General features: G+C 36.0%; 1 protein-coding gene across 1 annotated transcript; it reads right to left on the bottom strand.

The window, feature by feature from the left end:
- Nucleotides 1-395: 395 nt before the first annotated feature.
- Nucleotides 396-18,975, bottom strand: LOC145678998 (sodium channel protein Nach-like). Its single transcript, XM_081749599.1, has 6 exons — nucleotides 18,657-18,975; nucleotides 17,254-17,392; nucleotides 12,833-13,112; nucleotides 5,338-5,388; nucleotides 852-969; nucleotides 396-504 (listed from the first exon to the last, which is right to left on the bottom strand). Exons 1-6 carry the CDS (start codon nucleotides 18,761-18,763, stop codon nucleotides 396-398), a joined length of 804 nt encoding a protein of 267 aa, XP_081605725.1. The 5' UTR covers nucleotides 18,764-18,975.
- Between the last annotated feature and the right edge of the window lie 1,410 nt (nucleotides 18,976-20,385).

The raw sequence follows: 20,385 nt of genomic DNA on the forward strand, positions 1-20,385 counted from the left end.
TATATATATTAATTGTAATATCGAAATGAGATATTCATATGTTTTATATGTTTTAAATAATAGGATTTTGGAATGTCGTTGTCAGAACAAAAGATAGACATAAATAAATTTATTTAACGGAGTTGGCTTTTTAATGGCTCAATAATTTATAAGAACCGTTTTAACCCACATTTTTTTAAAAATGGAGAAAAATCAAGTTAATCATAAACACAAGTGGTTTTTTGTACAACGTATGTATGTTCAATGTATGACACATTCAACCGCTCGTGCTTGCTTTTGGTATATTGTACACAAAAAAAAACACATGTGTTTAACTTTAACTTGATTTTTCTTCATTTTAAAAAATGTGGGTTAGACCACTGTTGCACTAACCCTCTCAATTTATAAGTAATATATTAAATATACATACCTACAAGATCTATTCGATCAAATTTGACATCTCTTTTATACTTTCGCAAATGAGGAGAGAAAAAATTGACTCGTAGTATGGTTTGAGTAGTGTTTCTAAAATCAAAAGCAAGAATACATGTTATAACTTAAGTAATTATCCAATGTAGTTCACATATTTATTAAATCTGTAAATTCATAATCCATAATGTCAATATATGAAGGCTCTGAATACTGTATATTTTTTTAAATACCTACATGAAATAAATGAAAGCATTTTGTGTAAAATGTAATGATTAAAAACACATTTCTGGATTCTTCTTATGAAATATTACTTTGTAATATTTCGAACGTGTGTATATCTTGTAAGAAATAATTTAATAATTTGATTTTAACATGAAAGCATTCTACCTAGAAAGCAGTCATATATAGATAGTTCAAAATATGTAAATACTAATTCTTACTGTTTACGGAATATTCTCTGCACTTTGTACGTTGTTCTTGAACATAATGGAGGACAAGAACATTGGACCAATTCTCCATGTTCAAAGCCGGTTGTATCCACCAATGTCCAAAGCAGAGCTGTAAAGTATAACATTGTTGAACAAGCAAATAGACAATAATTTATTATTATTTGCATAAAATAAGCCTACGATTAGATCTTATTTGTATTTATATCTTATTAGCGTGTTTTAGCATACGAAAATCAACTCAAATTCAACTAATTATTAGAATTTTATCCTTCGTATTACTGTGGGTAATATTTTGTGCACACTCATCCTCATGTGCCCCTCACTTCGCGTCCTACATATTGGATTCGTATAAATAATGAGTGATATATCGATATAATCAGAAATCAAATCTTCAATACATTTACCAAATTTCGTGCCATTATATCCGAAAGTACAAATCACATGAAATAATAGTAAAATATCCCACTTCCTTCTCCCTTCTTTAGTATTACAATCTACAGAACTCGTGCAAGTTAACAGAAAATTCATGCTCTTTGTTCCATATACTGAATTTCGTGCATGCTGATGAAGCAGTCTTAACAGAAACATGAAATAATTTTGAAATGTTTTTCTCTGCCCTTTTCAGGCGGAATTTCAATAAATTCGAGGTCATGTAATCTTGACCCAAGTTATCATTTGTCATTACGCTAAAAAGCCATCATGATCCTTAAAGTACTTTCATGTTTTAATACAGTGACTAGCTGAACCTGCGCTGTCTACTCAGCGCATCGTTCTGTTTTGACCATGAATCTCCTTCCCACTGTGCAAGTCTCCTTACTCACACAAGTAAAGGATAGCAGACTCACAACGGAAGTGAATTACTATGTATAGATGTTGGAGTGAGTTTGTTGCAAATTTGTAGAAATAACACGATATCTAGTGGAAATATTTTTTAAAATAAATCCATATCCGTCCGAGTACGTCTTTTTGCGTCCCTTGAGGCCTTTGAAGGTGCCAGCATGCAATAGGTTTTGCCATTCAGTTTTAAGCAAAACGCCTCCAATGTCAGTCAACCCGTCATACATAACTTCTCCACTGGTTGCCTAACATCGTAAAAAATGAAAAATGGAATCTTTAACGTCCTACGGTTAAGCCGGTTAGGCTAAAGAAGACGGCGATAATGAGAAATGAGTGAAATGGTGGAATGAAGAAAGTGGGAGGAAACAGGAGAACCCCGAGAAAACCAACGAGCACGGTGTTTGTCCACCACAAAGTCCACACGGCGCGAGCTGGGATCGAACCAGGGACTCCAAGCACCAGAGGTGAACGCTCTACTACTGAGCCACCGCGCCCCCACGCCTAACATCGTAATTTCGGCTTGCAACAATGTTAATCTTATGAGCTCAAAACGGCCCCTAAAATGTTGAATAGAACAATAACGACACGGTTTTAGAAATTTTGAATGAGAACTGGACAATCTACACAAAATTTGGAATCGACCAGTGAAAACGGCATGTTTCTAGCACCTGTGGTTTTTCGAGATCTCATTGTCGAAAGGATTGAAGACAAACATATAAATCTAGCATTTTAATATATAGACCAGCTGAACCTGGGCTCTCTACACAGGGCATCATTCAGATATGATCATGAATCTCCTTGTCGTTCCTCACATCTGTACATGTCTCTCTTTACAGACACAAATGAAAAACGTCTTGGTAAAATCGGCAAGGGGTACCATAAAGGGGAAATCTTTTTCGATTATTTTTTCAATATCACGCACCGTTTGAAGATTGAGCCTACTTTTGGTTGGACTTCCTAATTCACGTATGATCAGGGGTAAAAGTGAGGGAGAACGCAGGTTGACGTCCTCCTCCCACTTCCACAAAATATCTGTTGCGTCCCGCCACTTTCTAAGAAAGTTACAATGGGCAAAGATAGGCACGTTGGACGGCATGACGTCAGACGGTCCCCTACCTTTTCAGATCCACTTTTACTCCTTCGTATGATCAGTGTTTTCTTTCTTCTTGTATGCAGTATGTAATAAGAAAATACATTATACACACTATTAATTATAATGTTAGTGATATATGGTGTTCATTGTGCAAAACACTCCAAACAATAAAGATTCATAATAGACTGGAGAAACGGTTATCTTTCGTTTTTTTTTATTACGATTTGGGCAAAAAACAAACGCCTGAGAGATATATACTCCCGAATACAATTATCTGGTGTTGGAATGTATAACTTGTAGGATATGGTGCTTTTTTTTAAAAAAAAAATCAATACTTCCAGTATCCCTAAAAAAATGTAATAAAGAAATAACAGTCATGTTTTTTTTTTTTTTTAATATTCAATTAGAACTGGACAATCTACACAAAAGTTGGAATCGACCAGTGAAAACGGCACGTTTCTAACATTTGTGGTTTTTGAGATCTCATTGTTGAAAGGATTGGAGACAAACATATAAACTTTTCTTTGGAGATAAAATATAAACCTAGCATTTTAATATGTATATTATAACTGTTGAGTAGTCAGTTAGTTACTGCCAAGCTGGTATATAAAGAAAATGACTAATGTTTTATGGATGACCAATACTCAAAGGAATGCACCGTGATTTTAAGTATAGTCGAATCTTCCTAGTCATAAAAGAGTAAAATATTCATCTATACAGGGCCGGATTTAGCATTTTGGCGCCCCTAGGCCCAACAATTTTTTCCGCCCCTAGTCTGGTTAAAGTTACTTTCCTAAAAACCTTTATTAAAAAATTAAATCAGGCCTATATGTTAATTGCTTAAACACCACTCCACGATGCAAATAGTTTACCAACAATTATTTGTTCCAATGAACTTCAAAATCAGAATGCTTTATTAGCCTGATATTTTAAAATCAATTCAAAAAATGTTAAGTTATGGCTATTTATTTTTATTTCTAGATATTTTAAATTTTTTTCTCTCGGCCGTGCGCCCCCTGGGAGCTTGCGCCCATAGGCCCGGGCCTACCGGGCCTATTGGGAAATCCGGCCCTGCATCTATAGACTTTTTATTCAAATTTCAGGAGGGTCTTAGACACCAGCAAGGTCATATGGCATCATCTTCATTTCAATGAGATTTTCCTTTATGCACTTACAACCAATAAGACCGACGAGTCAAACATCTGCCACAAGTATTCAGATCGATCGATCTATGTGTGTATTTTTTTTTTTTCATAAACACCCATACCTAACCGTAAGACCATAAGGAGTACAGCGATGGAAGAGAGTGAGGTACTCACTATAGGCCCATAAGTATACAATCACAAGCACTCATCTTAAATTATAAGGTTACAAATAATGCCCACCCCACACCCATTCAAAGGAACCACAAGGGTAGGTAACAAAACCTCAATAGCCATAAAAGGGTAAGGTACCCTCTATAGGACGATAAACATCCATCATAGAGGATAAAAACGTCAAAATCCCAATTTTTTAATGTTTAGCAACTTTTTTTACCTATCCAAAGGAACAAACTAGGACCTCCATACTTTTAGAGATACATTTTTAAGACTCATAGATCCTCCCAAAATTTAGGAAGTCACGTGACTTAAAATAAAACGTCATACGATGTAGTCACAGTCAATAATTCGGAGATTACGTGACCACAAAACATTGTACCACATGACCCTATGACGTCACACCACGCAACCAGGGTCATTTATCTAGGTCACGTGACCATTTTCAGTCATTTTCAGCCAATCAGAAAAAAATGTTCTATAGTGCTTTGTGTACTACTCTCTGAATTGCCTGTTTGATGTTGCTAGAGACTGTCTATCTCAGGTGTGCTCTCGGAAAATATGTGAAATATGCTTCGGCCCCACCCCGCCACAATCTGACGGAGGAAAACCTCCCTTTGCTAAGGGAAAAGAAGTGAATGACCTCAGCTGTGTTGCCAAGTTGTCATTCAGTTGTTTGGTCTTGACGAGTGAAGATCGTAGGCTACTTAGAATGACTAACAAGACAGAGCACAATGAAGTCCGTGAAATAATCCATCGTGGCAACGCTTCCGCATCCAACAATGGAAAGATCTCGGCCGCAGCAACTTGCCCCTCCTCTTTCGAGGGAGGTACAGGAAAACACACATCGACAGCAGCGCCAGGAGGGGCACAGTTGAAATAGAAAGGCTCTATTTTCCTTTACTTAATATTCAATAGCTTTTGTCGAATGGAATCATACTCAAATGGAAGTAATGTAATGCTACACACACATTAGATTTACTTTGTTCTGTTATTATAGGAATAAAGTGAGATAAAGGAGCTCCAAAAAGTGCAAATAGGTTTCCATATTGAAAAAAGATAGAAAAAGTGCTTTCATTGAAAAAAGTGCAAAGAAGTGCAACTAAAGCACAGTTAGGAGTGTTTATTTAATGTTTTATTTATAAAACAAGCTAATTTGAGCATTTTAATACAAAAAAAGTGCAGCACAAAAATTCCTATCTCTAGTTATTATTATAATAATTCTTCTTACAATAATTTTTGGTCAAGCAGTTCAGTCCTTCTATGGTACATCGAGGGCCATCTAGAAAAATATCAAACAACATTTTAATAAAATTAAACATCAAATTATTAAAACATTAGATTTAGGACTAGACTAGTCTAGAACTAGACTAAGACTAGACTAGATCAGATTAGATTAATTAGACTAATGATAAAACAACATTAGATTTAGGATAGTCAATTGTAATAGCATCCTTAGTAAAGGATGTTTAAGGGCTTGCTGAAGAAACAGAGGAAGAAGGAAGTAAATCTGACCTTTGTGAACCTTTATCCGTTTATATTCTACATAGGGAAGAAAAAATCCTTATATACCTTAATTTTAAATGGAATCTTTAGTTTTTATGGAAAATCGAAATTAATGCTCGGAGTTGCCTCCGTTGGTACCAACCGACAAGGAGATTTTTTTTTTTTTTTGGCAGCACATAAACCAATAATGAATCAATTGGCAGTGCTTCTTCTCGATAGGGATTTTCACTAATTTTTAAATGTTGTTTTCCTCTTATTTAAGTTGAAAAATAGAATCTGGAACTAGTGTTTTGTCCTCGTTCGTATACGCAATAATAACTTAGATAATGGGTTATAAAATTTTATTAAAATTTAATTCACGAAGATTAAATATGATAAAAATAGAATCCGAACTGTTCCGTGAAACCGAACAAGCATTATTTTAATAATGGTCTTAGAAATCTATATATATAAAAGAGAACGCACAAATCCTTTGTTCCCTCATCACGCTAATACGGCTGAACCAATTTCTTTCATTTTTGGGGGGTTATTAGGATTTGGACCCTAGATGGTTTTTATCATATCACTTTAATTTTTAATTACCAGTGTCTTGAGATAATTGACCATTCAAGTGTCCATAACGTACAAATCCTTTGTTAGTTCATCATAGGTAAAAATAAACGTATTTATATGCAACCCGCATGACCGTGTCACTCGGCGGGTTAACATAAATGACAGGCGATATAATGTTAACATTTACTGCAATCTACTATGGTTTTTATCATATCACTTGAAAGCGAAAAAGTAAAAATTATCTAAGTAACAACGTTTATTGCGTTCCGGGGTGACCGCAGCGAAGCGGGGTGAACGCTGCTAGTATTTATTTAAAATTCACGTGCAATGAAATATTTATGATCAAATTTTGTATACTTTTAGATAGGGACACAGAGCCCTTTTCAGGAGATTAGAAATACTCGTAAATCATTCCCACTGAAAATACATTCTTGTTATTTAAGATTTGAAATGATGTAAATGAGACTAACGTAAGCATTACGCATAGACCACATGTCCATCAACTTTCTTGCTAATATCAAAGAACCTCAATATAAAGACTAATTTTATGACCCAACAACTTTTGTTCTTGGATTTTTCTCTCCAAGTGACCAATGGCATTAATGAATCAACACCGCTTTGCTACAACACCCTATGCAACAACCATAAACTTAGTCCGCGGCCATTCCACGTAGCCTACATATGAGCCTAAGGGCAGATTTTTTTAAAAAAAATACATTTTGCTCATTATTTACATAAAAATGACCATAAAGGTTCAAAATTTACTATGCAGATCGATTTCTTGTTAAAAAGTTTCAGTTTTTGTCTTTTTGAGTGATTGAAGCTCCATGTTGCACGAAGCCAGTCGAAGGGAGAATTTTCCAGCAATTTTGGATACCCCTGATTATCATGTGATAAGCATTTGATTCAGTTGCACTGCGGTGTAGACAAGCATGTACACTTTGGGAACTGAAGCTCAGGAGTTTTAAAGCTATAACTAAATTAAATAGTCTACTATTTGATTACTTTTGGTACCAATGTAATTATGTAACGCCCGTTACAATTCAGGTATATTTTTTCTATACAACTTGTACTGAAAGTCAGAAGTAGTCTGTCTTTTGCAAAAGTTAAATTGAGCACATGGTCAATAGAACAGGGAAGTGAATACCATTATATTTCTAATTTAATAGGTAAAAACTGAGTAACGGGTGTTACATTGCCAGTGTAACGGGTGTTACATGTGAATTGTTAGCTTGGTTTGACAGTGATATTTTGTGCACTTAGGCTAGCTCTAAGGCTCTAAATAGGGAATATGAAGTTAGTAAAATTACAGAGGGTCCTCTTCTGAAGGCATTAATTATGGTAAGGGTGTGCAGTGTGCGAATTAAGGAACATTGTGCCGGAGGTGACGAAGTGCTCAGAGAAAATAACATCTAGGAGATATCGTGGGATGGGGGACTTCCTCTCATTCCCCGTTAAGTCGCACACGCAGGGTAGTGATTAAATAGCATAAAAACGCCGTATTTCAATTGAGTACTCATTACATACCAGAAGTCTACTTCTTCATAAGAAGCCCAATAAACTGCTATTGGAAGTCTTCGTTTAGCAAATCATTAGGGGCTGCAGTGCGACAGACTTTCAAAACTGATAGCATTTTTCTGGTGCAAATATTTGTGCAATTTAATACTAGTACAGCTAATTGACTAAACAGGATCAGCCCTCATTCGTTCAGTATCATCCAGATGGTAGGCATCCTATCTATTACAACTGCAAAACTGGCTACCTTTCGGTATGAATGCATCGAACAGCACATAATTTAATTTAGATGGCATATGTAGCAGAGTAGTTTAGATGTGGCTCAGTTCCAGGCGAAATTACATATTCTGCATTTTCTAGGAAAGCATAGTAAAATTAGAAACCCCAAAGACAGAATGCTCAATATATCAGTTCCATTTCAATAGAGCATTTATTTTGTTGTCCGTTTCAATCGATTAAAGAAGAGCACTGTTTTCTTATTGAAGATACAATAATCAGAAAATATAAATGATGGAAATGATACTTCTGATATTTTCGAAACAGAAGAAACTGACACAATAGCAAACATTTCAAGCAGTACATCTGTACCATCAAGAAACTAGAAAAACTCTACATGACGTGTATACAGACTCCGAAGATAAAATACACCCTATGAATGAAGTTGTGATCAGCCCTTCGTGAAAAGATGTTTTTGTTGGAATATTTGTCTTGGTGACAATAAAAGATGAAACAAGTAACAAAGACTGTCGTCAAGTTGGAATCTGTCAAGGACTTCTGGAAGAAAATAGTGATATTAGAGTTATGTTCTTAAAATCTTACGGCGAAAAGGAATTTGAATTACGCGGAAATTTGGAAAGTATAATTCATAATCATGACGAGATTGGTAAACTGCTAACTCCGATTATGAAAATTAAAGAATAATGTAAAGTTGTGTATCAGTTTAGTTCCAAAGTTAATGTTACTGAAGCATAAAAAGAATTGACTTTCATTGATCAGTGTATGAACAGACCTACATGTTTAATACTGAAATTTTCCACATTCTTCTGATTTATATGTTTATTATTTTGTTTTTTTATTTCCTACACTGTACTACATATGTAACTTTTTATCTATTAACATTGTAATATTTTGTTCTTTACATAAGATGTACATTAAAAGTGAAGCTGATTTAAATTCATTCGCACTGTGTAACACCCGTTACACTATTGAACAGTTTTTAAAATAAAAGCTATTATACTTATGAAATTTCTGTTTGCAATATTCACAGCATGATAGTTTCAGAAAAGTGCACACATAATTGAAAACAAATTTTGATCTGGACATTCAGTTTGGCTTAACTTTACATTAATCTGAAAGTGCATGTCCAATTGCCGTAACGCCCGTTACGCCACACTTTTCACTATCACTGAGTTCTGGTATCATGTATATGCAACGAAGTTAGTGTTTACTAAAATATACGGACAAACGGTGATGTTTCAAGGCAGTTTGATATATCTTGACCCAATAAGTACTTTACTATAACAATTTATATTCGTCCAATTGTAACACCCGTTACGATGGAATGACCGTCCAATAAAACAGTTGTAATGAAAGGAAAACTAGTCTTACGTATACCAGATGTTCCAGCACCAAGGCCAGGCTATTGAACAGAAATCTAATATAATACCGGGAATTGAACAGAGTCTTCCCGTAAAAAGACACTTTCATGTATAAATTTGAAACAAGAAAGTGGAGAACACAGTACTGTATCATCATATGATCACATTGAGAACTCTAGTTACACGGAAAACTGAAAGTAAAGGATATCCTATAAGGAACACAACTTTTTAAATGACAGTCATTTCGGTTCTAGTAAGTTGGCAGCACTGAATGTTACAGTATTTGCATCTGTTCTTTCAGAATTCGTTGCATGCCAGTGTTGCCACACTTGGTACAATTGTACCAAATTGAGCCCTTTTTGTCATTCATCGGCCCGTTGGTACCACGCAGGCATTTTCAGACCCTTTTGTGAGAAAGTTGGTACAATTCTACCCAATTCAGCACCATTTAACAAATACTTGTCACTTTTTCAAAAGTGTCAGTAAGACTTTTCCTACATATCACGTTACTCATACTGTGTGTTAGACTCTTAAAAAAATGCTGTTGAACATTCATTTCTGTGACGTTACACCGCATAACGCTACGAACTTTGTGTAGAAAATTCGTAATTCCAACTATACCGAAAAGCAAATGACACTAGATGAGCACATCCGCGCATAAAGGAGACGAGAAAGAAGCAGTGTGGTAGAAATTTTAGTCGTCCTATTTGGATGTTTTTAAAAATTAATTAAAAAAAACTTCCTTGATTTAAACTCTTGGAAAAGGGGGGGGAAGTGTTATAGAACTTTACCTCTATTACTTTCGTGTTATAGAGCCATATATTACACTCAGGGGTAAAAGTGGATCTGAAAAAGTAGGGAGATGCATGACGTCACGCCGTCCCCCGTGCCTATCTTTGCCCATTGTAATTTTCTTTAGAAGTGGGGGACGCCATAGATATTTTCTGAAAGTGGGTAGACGGCGTCCCCCCGCGTTCCCCGACACTTTTACCCCCGATGGTATAAGATAATGAATTCAGCCCTTTTTGTTTCAATTTGGTACTATTTTTCAGCCCACTCCAGAGCTAGGACTGTGGCAACACTGTTGCATGCTGGTTCTGGAAATATTCAATTGTTGTGAACGTCAGCTGATAGATTTCACCGGACTTATAGCAGCATTATCACTCACGATGACGATGTTTTCCACAGCACGATTAACACGAGGACGGCCCGAGGGTTTAATGTCTACAACGCTTTTCGCAAATTTAGCAATCAGTCTAACCACAGTTGACTTTTCGGTGCGTTACGTTAACCAAACATTCCACGGAGTTTGCGAACAGACTCTGCACAGCACTCACCACATTTGCAATAAGTTTTCACTATGTCAATACGCTGTCCCGTCGTGAAGGGCTCCATCCCTACCCGTATAGAAAACAGATGAAGAACATGAGCTAGTCGGCGCTCTGTGACTACAAACCACAAAGACAACACATAAAAATCGTGTAACGTGCAGTGCTGCCAACTTACTAGAACAGAAATGGCGGGCATTGATTGCACATAATTAAGTAATATGTAGGATTTCGTACTGCAAAATACTCTTTTGAATATCCTATACATGGAATGATGTGATCCCCTTTACAATTTTTAGGAGATTTTATTCGTTATTTTTCGTTATAGCTAGTGGTAATGAGAGGCAAGAGCAAATCAATTCAAAGAGTCTATTCGATTATAAAGACACTTTAGATGAAAAAGATTATGTAATATTAGTATTAATTATTCTATAAAAACAGATCTAAATTTATTTCAATATAGATTTATATGTAAAGAACTGGTTTCCTCCAGAATATCCTGCATACAGGGTGACTGGTACTTCGATGCATTCCTTGCAAGGAGATATTATAAAAGTATTTTGGAACATTTGGAACCGGGGGTCGCAAATCAATAATTTCTGAGTAATTTGCACATGTGTGATTTTAAAATTTGCCGGCTAACGAGAGGTGCGCGAGAAAGCTTTACCCTGACCCACTTCCACACATCGTAGAGCGCTGAAATTTTGCATGTGTAATCCTACATACCTATATAGGTCATGTGATAATGTACAGCTTATAACTCTGCCCCGTTGCTGTGTTATAGGTCCGAACGTGAAGTAAGGAGTAGTGGTACAAAATCCATTAGTACATCTCTGAAAGCAGCGTGGTAACATCGCAGAAGTACTTGCCCCTAGGAAATGATTACATGGTTGGGAAGAGGTGGAATGAAGATGGTGTGCGGTTAATAGAAAACGCGAACTATGACGAATTTCATACCCAGGGTCGTGCATCTGTCCGGCCAACATTCGAACAGCGAATGGGTGCGTTGTTTTCCAGGAGGTGAACACCTTTTGCCAACATGCCACGCTCTGGAATTTCACAGAATCGTTCAACACAATCAGCAGGGAGGTATAGTGAATATACCCTGGAAATTGTGGTACCCTTTGCCCAGAAAGCAAGTAGTAATACCCCATGCTGATCCCAAAGGAACGTGATCATCACCTTCGTCACTCAGAGTTGAACACGGATTTCCCTTGATGGTGGCAAGTCGTCACGCTGTCATTGGTTTAACTAGGTTTCCCCTGGTTTTCTTCATTCCCACCAGGCGAAGGTCAGGATGGTACCTTCTAGAAGGCCAGGGCCATTCCTTCCCAAATCCTAGACCCATCTAAAAGACCGATGCTACCCCGGAGTTGGTGAGTCGAACCCTTCTTTGAGTCATTCCCTTGCATAAATACGTAAAGGAAGAAACAGGAATCGAATAAACTGATCTACTACCACCAAAGGAAGTCCGTGTTCAACCAAAGTGATGATCACGTTTATTTGGGATCAGCATTGGGTAATACTGCTTACTTTCCAGGCAAACGGTACCACAATTAACAGGATATACTATACCTCACTGCTGATTGCGTTATGGGATCCTGTGAAATCCGAGAGCGTGGCATGCTCGCGAAAGGTATCCACCTCTTGGAAAACAACGTACCCGTTCACTGCTCGAATGTTGGCCGAACAGATTCACGATCCTGGGTATGAAATTCGTCATAGTTCGCGTTTTCTCTTGACTGCACATCATCTTCATTCCGCCTCTTCCCAACCATGTAATCATTTCCATGGCAAGTACTTCTGCGATGTTACCACGCTGCTTTCAGAGGTGCACTAATGGATTTTGGACCACTACTCCTTACTTCACGTTCGGACCTATAACACAGCAACGGGGCAGAGTTATAAGTGTACATTATCACATGACCTATGTAGGTATGTAGGATTACACATGCAAAATTTCAACGCTCTACGATATGTGGAAGTGGGTCAGGGTAAAGCTTTCTCGCACACCTCTCGTTAGCCGGCAAATTTCAAAGAAATCACACATATGCAAATTACTCAGAAACTATTGATTTGCGGCCCCCGGGTCATATAGTGAAAATGTTCCAAAGTACTTGTAGAGTATCCCAACTATGTCACCCTGTATATATATACGTTTGTTTATTGTTTACTGTAAACCAGAAACTAATACTACATAGAATATATGTAATATTGAACTACATACCGTTTTCTGGATAAAACGACGGAGTACAATCGCAATGCCTTCGAAGAGATGCTATTTTACATTGCAGAATACAGGCTTGTTCATCATATGTGGGATAGAAAGGTAAGGTGCTTTCATCATCGAAAAGGCAGTTTCTAGTTTCCAAACTTAATACTCGCACAGCATGAGTAGATTCTAAGAAATCTGCGTTAACCATTAAGTTGAGTTGATCACCAATGGAAATACCATGAAGAATATCTGATGTATATGCTTCAGAGGGAGAATGGATGAGGATGTGTCCCTACAACGCAAAACAAATATTAATTAGCGAATTTATTTTCAATCTATTGTATGGGTACACCAAACAGTACGGGTGGTACTTTCAGTTGAAATGCGAACGAGAGATGAAGTGGGTCAATGGGTCGTGGATCAGGTGTGCCAATATTTGTAAATATGTCGGTGGATCGTGGGTCAACAGGACGTGACCTATTCTGACCTACTGACCCACCATGAACCATCGACCCACTCTGCTCAGTACATTGTATACAGCATCTTCTGAACTGTGGTGAATTTGTCTACGTTTTACTTTCAAGGCCTCCGTTCTTCCTATTTCATTTATTTTTGTTTACTTGCTTAAGATGAGTATATCTACGTAAAAAAAAATCAGGCACTTTTAGATATTGCTATTTGTAATTGTAATAATAGCAACAGGAATTATTACTTTGCTTTCGAGACACATTCGAATTTTGGACCGTTTTATTTATTTTTTTCCCCTTTACGTTGGTCTACTTTACCATGACTTGAGATTTCCAAATTTCATCGTATTTTCCACTGAAAAGTGTCTGTAATTCAACAGGGAAATAATTATATGTGATAATTAAATTCAAATTCCTCGTTATATGCCCCATGAGAAAAACTTAAAACATTTTATATGGTAAAGAACAGATCCATCACTATTGTAACAGAGCGCTGTTCCAGCGATTGACCGTAGAAATTCAAACTCGGATTAGTGATAATTTCACAGCCGTCTTTTATTACAATTGTAAACTCTTTAGTCAGTGGAGAGGACAGGTTTGTAAAGTTGGCCTACCCAAATTAGCTTACCCACTTTCATCTACATGAGCCGTTAGTTCCCGTTAGTTCTTACTAAAGTTACGTTAGTTCCGCGATTTTAAAGAAATTATACACAAAACCAATGGGTAGGCTAACTTCACATGTGAAGTTGGCGTATCCAAAAAGCTTTGCCACATTTTTTCGACACGAATCGTTAGTTCCTCGTTAGTTCCCATTAGTTCTTACAAAAGTTCCGTTAGTTCAGCGATTTTCTACAAACTAGAGCATAAACAAAAATACGAGGGGCGTTCAGTATGTTCTAATACTCACCAAGAAAGCAAAATATAATAGAAATGAAAATATGTTTATTTTTCAACATAATCCCCTGCCCTTTCAATGCTCTTAGTCCATCGCCGCTCCAAAGCTTCTATACTCTGTTGGAAGAAGATGTCCTCTTGCTCCTGCAACCACGTATTAACAGCATCCATGACGGCATTGTCATCCCGAAAAACCTGTCCACGGAGATGCTGCTTCAAATGTGGAAACAAGTGGAAGTCACTTGGGGCTAGGTCGGGTGAATAAGGGGGATGCACAAATTTCCGGACTTGTGAACGGGAGCATTTTCCTGATTCAGCAACACTCCACGCGCCAACATTCCTCGTATCTTGCTCTTTATTGTAACTCGCAATTTTGGTATAAGGTCAGCATATTACTGGCCCGTCATTGTGGTTCCATGTTCCTGATAATCCATCAGCAGTATTCCCTTGGCATCTCAGAAAACAGTTGCCATAACCTTTTTGGCTGACTGTTGAACACGAAATTTCTTCGGGGTTACGGAGCTGGTGTGCTTCCATTGCATTGAACTTTGTTTGGATTCGGGGTGAAAGTGGTGGAACAATCCCCGAAGAAATTTCCACTGTCGAAATTTGTGTTTTGTCCACTGTCACAAATCGTGTCAAAAAGTCCTCTGGATCTGCACGATACCTGTCCAAAAGTTGCCCTGAAAATGTCACTCTGCTCCTCTTCTGATCAGCATTCAGGTTTCGCAGGACCCATCGTGCTGAGACTTTCTTCATACACAAATGATTGGTCAAGATGTTATGAACTGTGCGGTTGACAACCCTATACTCTCTGCTAAATATCTGATGGTAACTCGTCTGTCTGCCATAACCATGTCCAGGATCTTCGCAATGTTTTCTTCGGTGGTCACTGTTACTGGTGGCCCACCTGCTTGGGCATCTTCGCATGATTGTCTGCCACATCTGAACTCACGGCACCATCTCGCAACTGTAGGATATGATGGAGCAGACTGTCCTAATGTTTGTACCAAGTCGTCATGAATTTCCCTTGGCTGTAAGTTTTTCAATTGCAGGTACTTGATGACCGCACGAACCTCACTATTTTCCATTTTCACAGAGTTCTTACAGATGCTCTACTGCAAACACCTGCAAAGAAGAAAGTACATGGTCAAATAACTTGCACTGCGGCATAAAGTCATCATAAGATATCTACTTTCTACACATGTTAAAATCATGCTCCTATATGAGAGAGAAGGGGTCAGTTTTAGAGCATACTGAACACCCCTCATATGTGGCTAGGCTAACTTGACATATGAAGTTGGCGTATCCAACAAGCTTTGCCACATTTTTTGATACGAATCGTTAGTTGCTGTTAGTTCTTACAAAAGTTCCGTTAGTTTCGCGATTTTATACAAATTACAGCATAAAGAAAAATGTTTGGGTAGGCTAACTTCACATGTGAAATTGGTGTACCCAACAAGCTTTCTCAGATTGTTCGACATCAATCGTTAGTTCCTCGTTAGTTCACGTTAGTTCTTACTAAAGTTCCGTTAGTTCCTCGATTTTATACAAATTTAAGCATTAATAAAAATGTAGGTTAACTTCACATGTGAAGTTGGCGTACCCAACAAGCTTTCCACATTTTTTTACATGAATCGTTAGTTCCTGTTAGTTCTTACTAAAGTTCCGTTAGTTCCGCGATTGTATACATAGAGCATAAATAAACATTGGTGGGAACGCTAACTTTACATGTTAGCGTATCAAAGAATCTTATGCAGGTTTCTCGTTATGAGTCGCTAGTTCTTCGTTAGAACTTATTAAAGTTACGTTAGTTCTGCGATTTCATATAAATTCTATATAAATAAAAATTAACCCTTTTCGTTCCAATGTCATTTTCCTATGTGCGTGCTATAGCATTTTATCACATGTATATGGATGTCACTGGAACTCAAAGGGTTAATGGGTACGCTAACTTTACATATGAACTTGACATCCGAATCAGTTTACATGAAACGTTAGTTCTATTTTAGTTGCCGTTAGTTCGTACAAAAGTTACTTTATAGGAACTTTTTGTAAGAACTAACGTGAACTAACGAGGAATTAACGATTCATGTCCAGAAATCTGGGAAAACTTGCTGACCCAAACTTCACATGTGAAGTTAGCCTATCCATAAATTATATTTGTGCTCTAATTTGTATAAAATCGCGGAACTAGCGGAACTTTAGAAAGAACTAACGGGAACTAACGAGGATCTAACAACACATGTAGATAAAAGTGGGTAAGCTAATTTGGGTAGTCTAACTTCACAGACCTGGAGAGGAGGGCGTGGATCATGGGTCAGAATTGATGAGGATGGGTTTTGGTGGTGGTGGTGGCTTGAACTGGGCCATGGTTAGTCACAGTGGGTCATGGGTCCAGTAGATCATGGTTCACAGTCGGTGGTGAGTCAGTGGTTCATAGGTCAAATTTTCATTGACACACGCCATCTTTGATTCGAACGTTATTTCTAAAACTCCAAGTAGGCAAATGAAAGAGAGAAAATGTAAACTGAAGAATCAATCGTACATAAATAAACTTTAGAGAGCAAATTTAGTGTGCAGATAATTTTTCTATAATGACAGATTAAAATTTATCGAGCTTATCCAAAGAAGGAATAAGAAAAATTAAACGGCCTAATGATAATACCAAGGATCTTATAAAATAGAGGATCTGCCCATATATATATCTTGATCCTATTAAATCAATGAAGTCAAAAAAACAACAGAGAATCGGCACGTCTGATTGGCTACTCTCGTTTATGCCATCGTCCTATTGGCTACTTTCGTTTCCTCCATGATTGTTGGCTCAAAACATTGGGATCCTATTGGGCGGAGTAGGCAGAGTAGGGGTGGCGAAACTATGACGTATGGCTGCAAGATTTTGTTGTAAGTTCATATCCTCTATTTTATAAGATCCTTGGATAATACACCCAAATCCAAATTCACAAAACAATCTATGAAAGACTTTTAACTGTACAGATTGAACGAATTTTCTTATATCGCTACCATACTAAACCGTCTCACACAAACCAACAAAAATATTATTCTTACTCTGTAATTATAAGAGCCCAAATGTATATCTGGAAGATTCAGTACAACCTTCAATCCCAAGTCAGAATTAACCGTTGTTATTCTTCGAATGTCACTGTCTGGCCGAATTATTAGTTGCTCTCCTTTGTAAGAAATATTTCTGAAATAATATGCATACTTGATTATACATACATGCATGACAGTCTATCTATTACATACCTATGTCTATCTATTACATAGTATTTGTTTTAAGATTCAGATCAAAATATTATTTAAAACTCGAATTTGAAATGCGTAAAACAAATAAAATTAATTAAATTGTTAGTTATTGACTTTGTGAGATCTAAACTAGGATGTTTGTCTATGACTGTGGAGTTCTGCTTGTAACGAGATAGCAGGATACATTTTTTTTCTTGAATATTTGTATTATATAAAAAAAGCAACGATAACGTTTATGTATATTTGGTTATAAGGCAACGAGGACAATAGTCCGGTACCTTGTGATAAAAAATCTTGTGACCAAACTTGTTAAAACTTGTTTTATTAATGCTCTTAAAGATATAATAGGTGAGGAAACCATAAGTGATTGAAGTGTATTTTTAATTTCTGCAAAATGAATTATAAGTATTAAGGAAATGCACAGTTTTAAAGGTAAGAAAAATAGTATAATTTATTGAACTAACTATCCTGATAAGTTTTGTTGATTACTAAAGTAATTATAATCGAAATGGGACCGCAGTATATATATATATATATATATATATATATATATATATATATATATATATATATATATATATATATATATATATATATGTGTGTGTGTGTGTGTGTGTGTGTGTGTGTGTGTGTTACCAAACAGAAATAGGTATAGTGACGGATTAAAATACGCGTATAACGATTTTTTACTTAAATTTAATGGAAGTGTTTTTGTATAAAATTATTAGTATCATTATTGACAATTCATGTCTTTAAAAAATACAATTTAAATGCCAAAAGGTATGTATTAACAGTAAGAACAAGATAATTATTGAGTTATGTAACACCGAAAACTACAATGTTTAATAGTTCATCATTGATACAAATAATAATACATAATATTAATATGAAACAATCTCCAGCTTTAGTTTTCAGTGAAAATTCGAGAACATTCTCTTAAGAAGTGAAAACTATCTGAGGGTGTGATAATGAAACTTTTTAACAGTGTTATGGTTTCTTTGTGCATTATTATTATTATTATTATTATTATTATTATTATTATTATTATTATTATTATTATTATTATTATTATTAGTATTATTATTATTATTATTATTATTATTATTATTATTATTATTATTATTAGAGGTAGCCCTTAATAAATGTGTGAAGTCCCAGATAAACTGATTTAAAATTATTATGGAATTTCATTTATAACGACTTACCTATAGTAACCAACTGTATCGATGTATTTGTAATTGAAATTATAGCAATAACCTAACTGGTTTCTTCCAAGGATCCATGCCGAACAGCAGTCAATAGGTCTGCCCATCCAGTAACACTCGAGTAATACCTCTTCGCATTTCTTTAGCACCTAAAATATAGAACATTTATGTGAATTCTATAATGCAGATTGTTCGTATTGTATAAAGACCGTGCTCGAAGGCAGAAACACCTTCCTCGTTGCTATATGCTTAGCGTACGCGATTTTGGTGCGGAATGCCTAGATTCAATTTCCGGTGGAGCTTATAATTATGATTCTGATCCAACATTAAGCTGGAGGTCCATGTCTCATATAGCCTCCCTACCGAAAGGGACGCTAAATTATAATAATCGAAGGCAGTATTTAGGTCATTTATCTAATTTTGGTACGCATGCTCATTAAGCTAGTACTGCAGGAGTAAGCTGGGCATTTTTTTTATTTTGATGTTTAAAATTTGTCTCCAAACTAATTCTGTTATATATTTTCTAATGAAAACTTAATGCTGATAGCCATCAATGTGACATATAAACACAGTCAATCATCCTGTTGACGACGGATGTGGAAGATAAACACTACATCTGGACGGAAAGAACGAGTGTGGTGTATAAGCCTCATTTGTCAAATAAGTCATTCTATGTAGGCCGCAATATAATAAAAATTCAGTTTGAAAATTGTTTTTCATTACTTTTTCCCTCTCTCTTTTTGGTCTCTGAACTGGAAAAAGCTAATTTAAAATAGCCATCCCCAAACAGTTAATTTTATGAATCAATATTTATATTATAATAATTAACAGGAATTAACAATTACATTTTTATTTTTAAAAAATATAATTTAATTTTTTAACTAAATTCCCTTTCCATAAGTACCTTGAAATGTGGAATTTAGAAGATTAATAGTTAGGAATAGAAAGGCCCCTATCTATGAGTAGAAGAACTAAGTAATTACGGCTAGATTACACAGATACTTACTTGCGCAAGTTAATTAATACCCTATGAAAAGATAAGGAACTCTGTCATGTGATAGTGTCAAGAAAACTTATCCTTGACGGTGCGTTATTGAAACTATCAACATCTCTGACATTATTCTTTTGGATTCGTGTTATTATTATAGCAAATTTGTAAACAAGGAACAATTATATATCTTGCATACGAAAATATTAATATTAACTAACAATTTCAAGTACATCAACTAAAATACATGGAAATATTTCTCGGCTTCATTCGAAACATTAAGCGTTCGAGGCAAATCTTATATGGATTTGTTCAATGATTAGATTTTAACTCCTCATTTCAGGAGCAAAGTAATATGAGACGCGATCTAGTCTTTAAAGTAAGATCCGAATCACTACTTGGATTTTTATCCTTGAGGCAATCACGCATGTTAGCCACTCAGCCATGAAGAGGTACTAAATTCTCATAAGGAAAGGCCAATTCTTACGACAATGTTGTCATACTATAAAAATGTAATTGAATCCAGTAAAAGTTACATGTATTAGAGAATAGATTCACTATTTCAAATTAGTCGCAATTTTAAATTATTTAGACTATATTACTCTTAGAAAAGTACGGTAGGCAATGTATCAGAGAAAGTTAAATTTGAAATTTGGAAATAGAATTTAGTCGATCTAAACTTCAGATGTAATTTGGGATTGAAATTTGGAAATAGAATTCAGTCGATCTAAACTTCAGATG

The sequence above is a fragment of the Thermobia domestica genome, chromosome 2, assembly GCF_964235325.1.
Source record: "Thermobia domestica chromosome 2, izTheDome1.hap1.1, whole genome shotgun sequence".
Lineage (NCBI taxonomy): Eukaryota > Metazoa > Arthropoda > Insecta > Zygentoma > Lepismatidae > Thermobia > Thermobia domestica.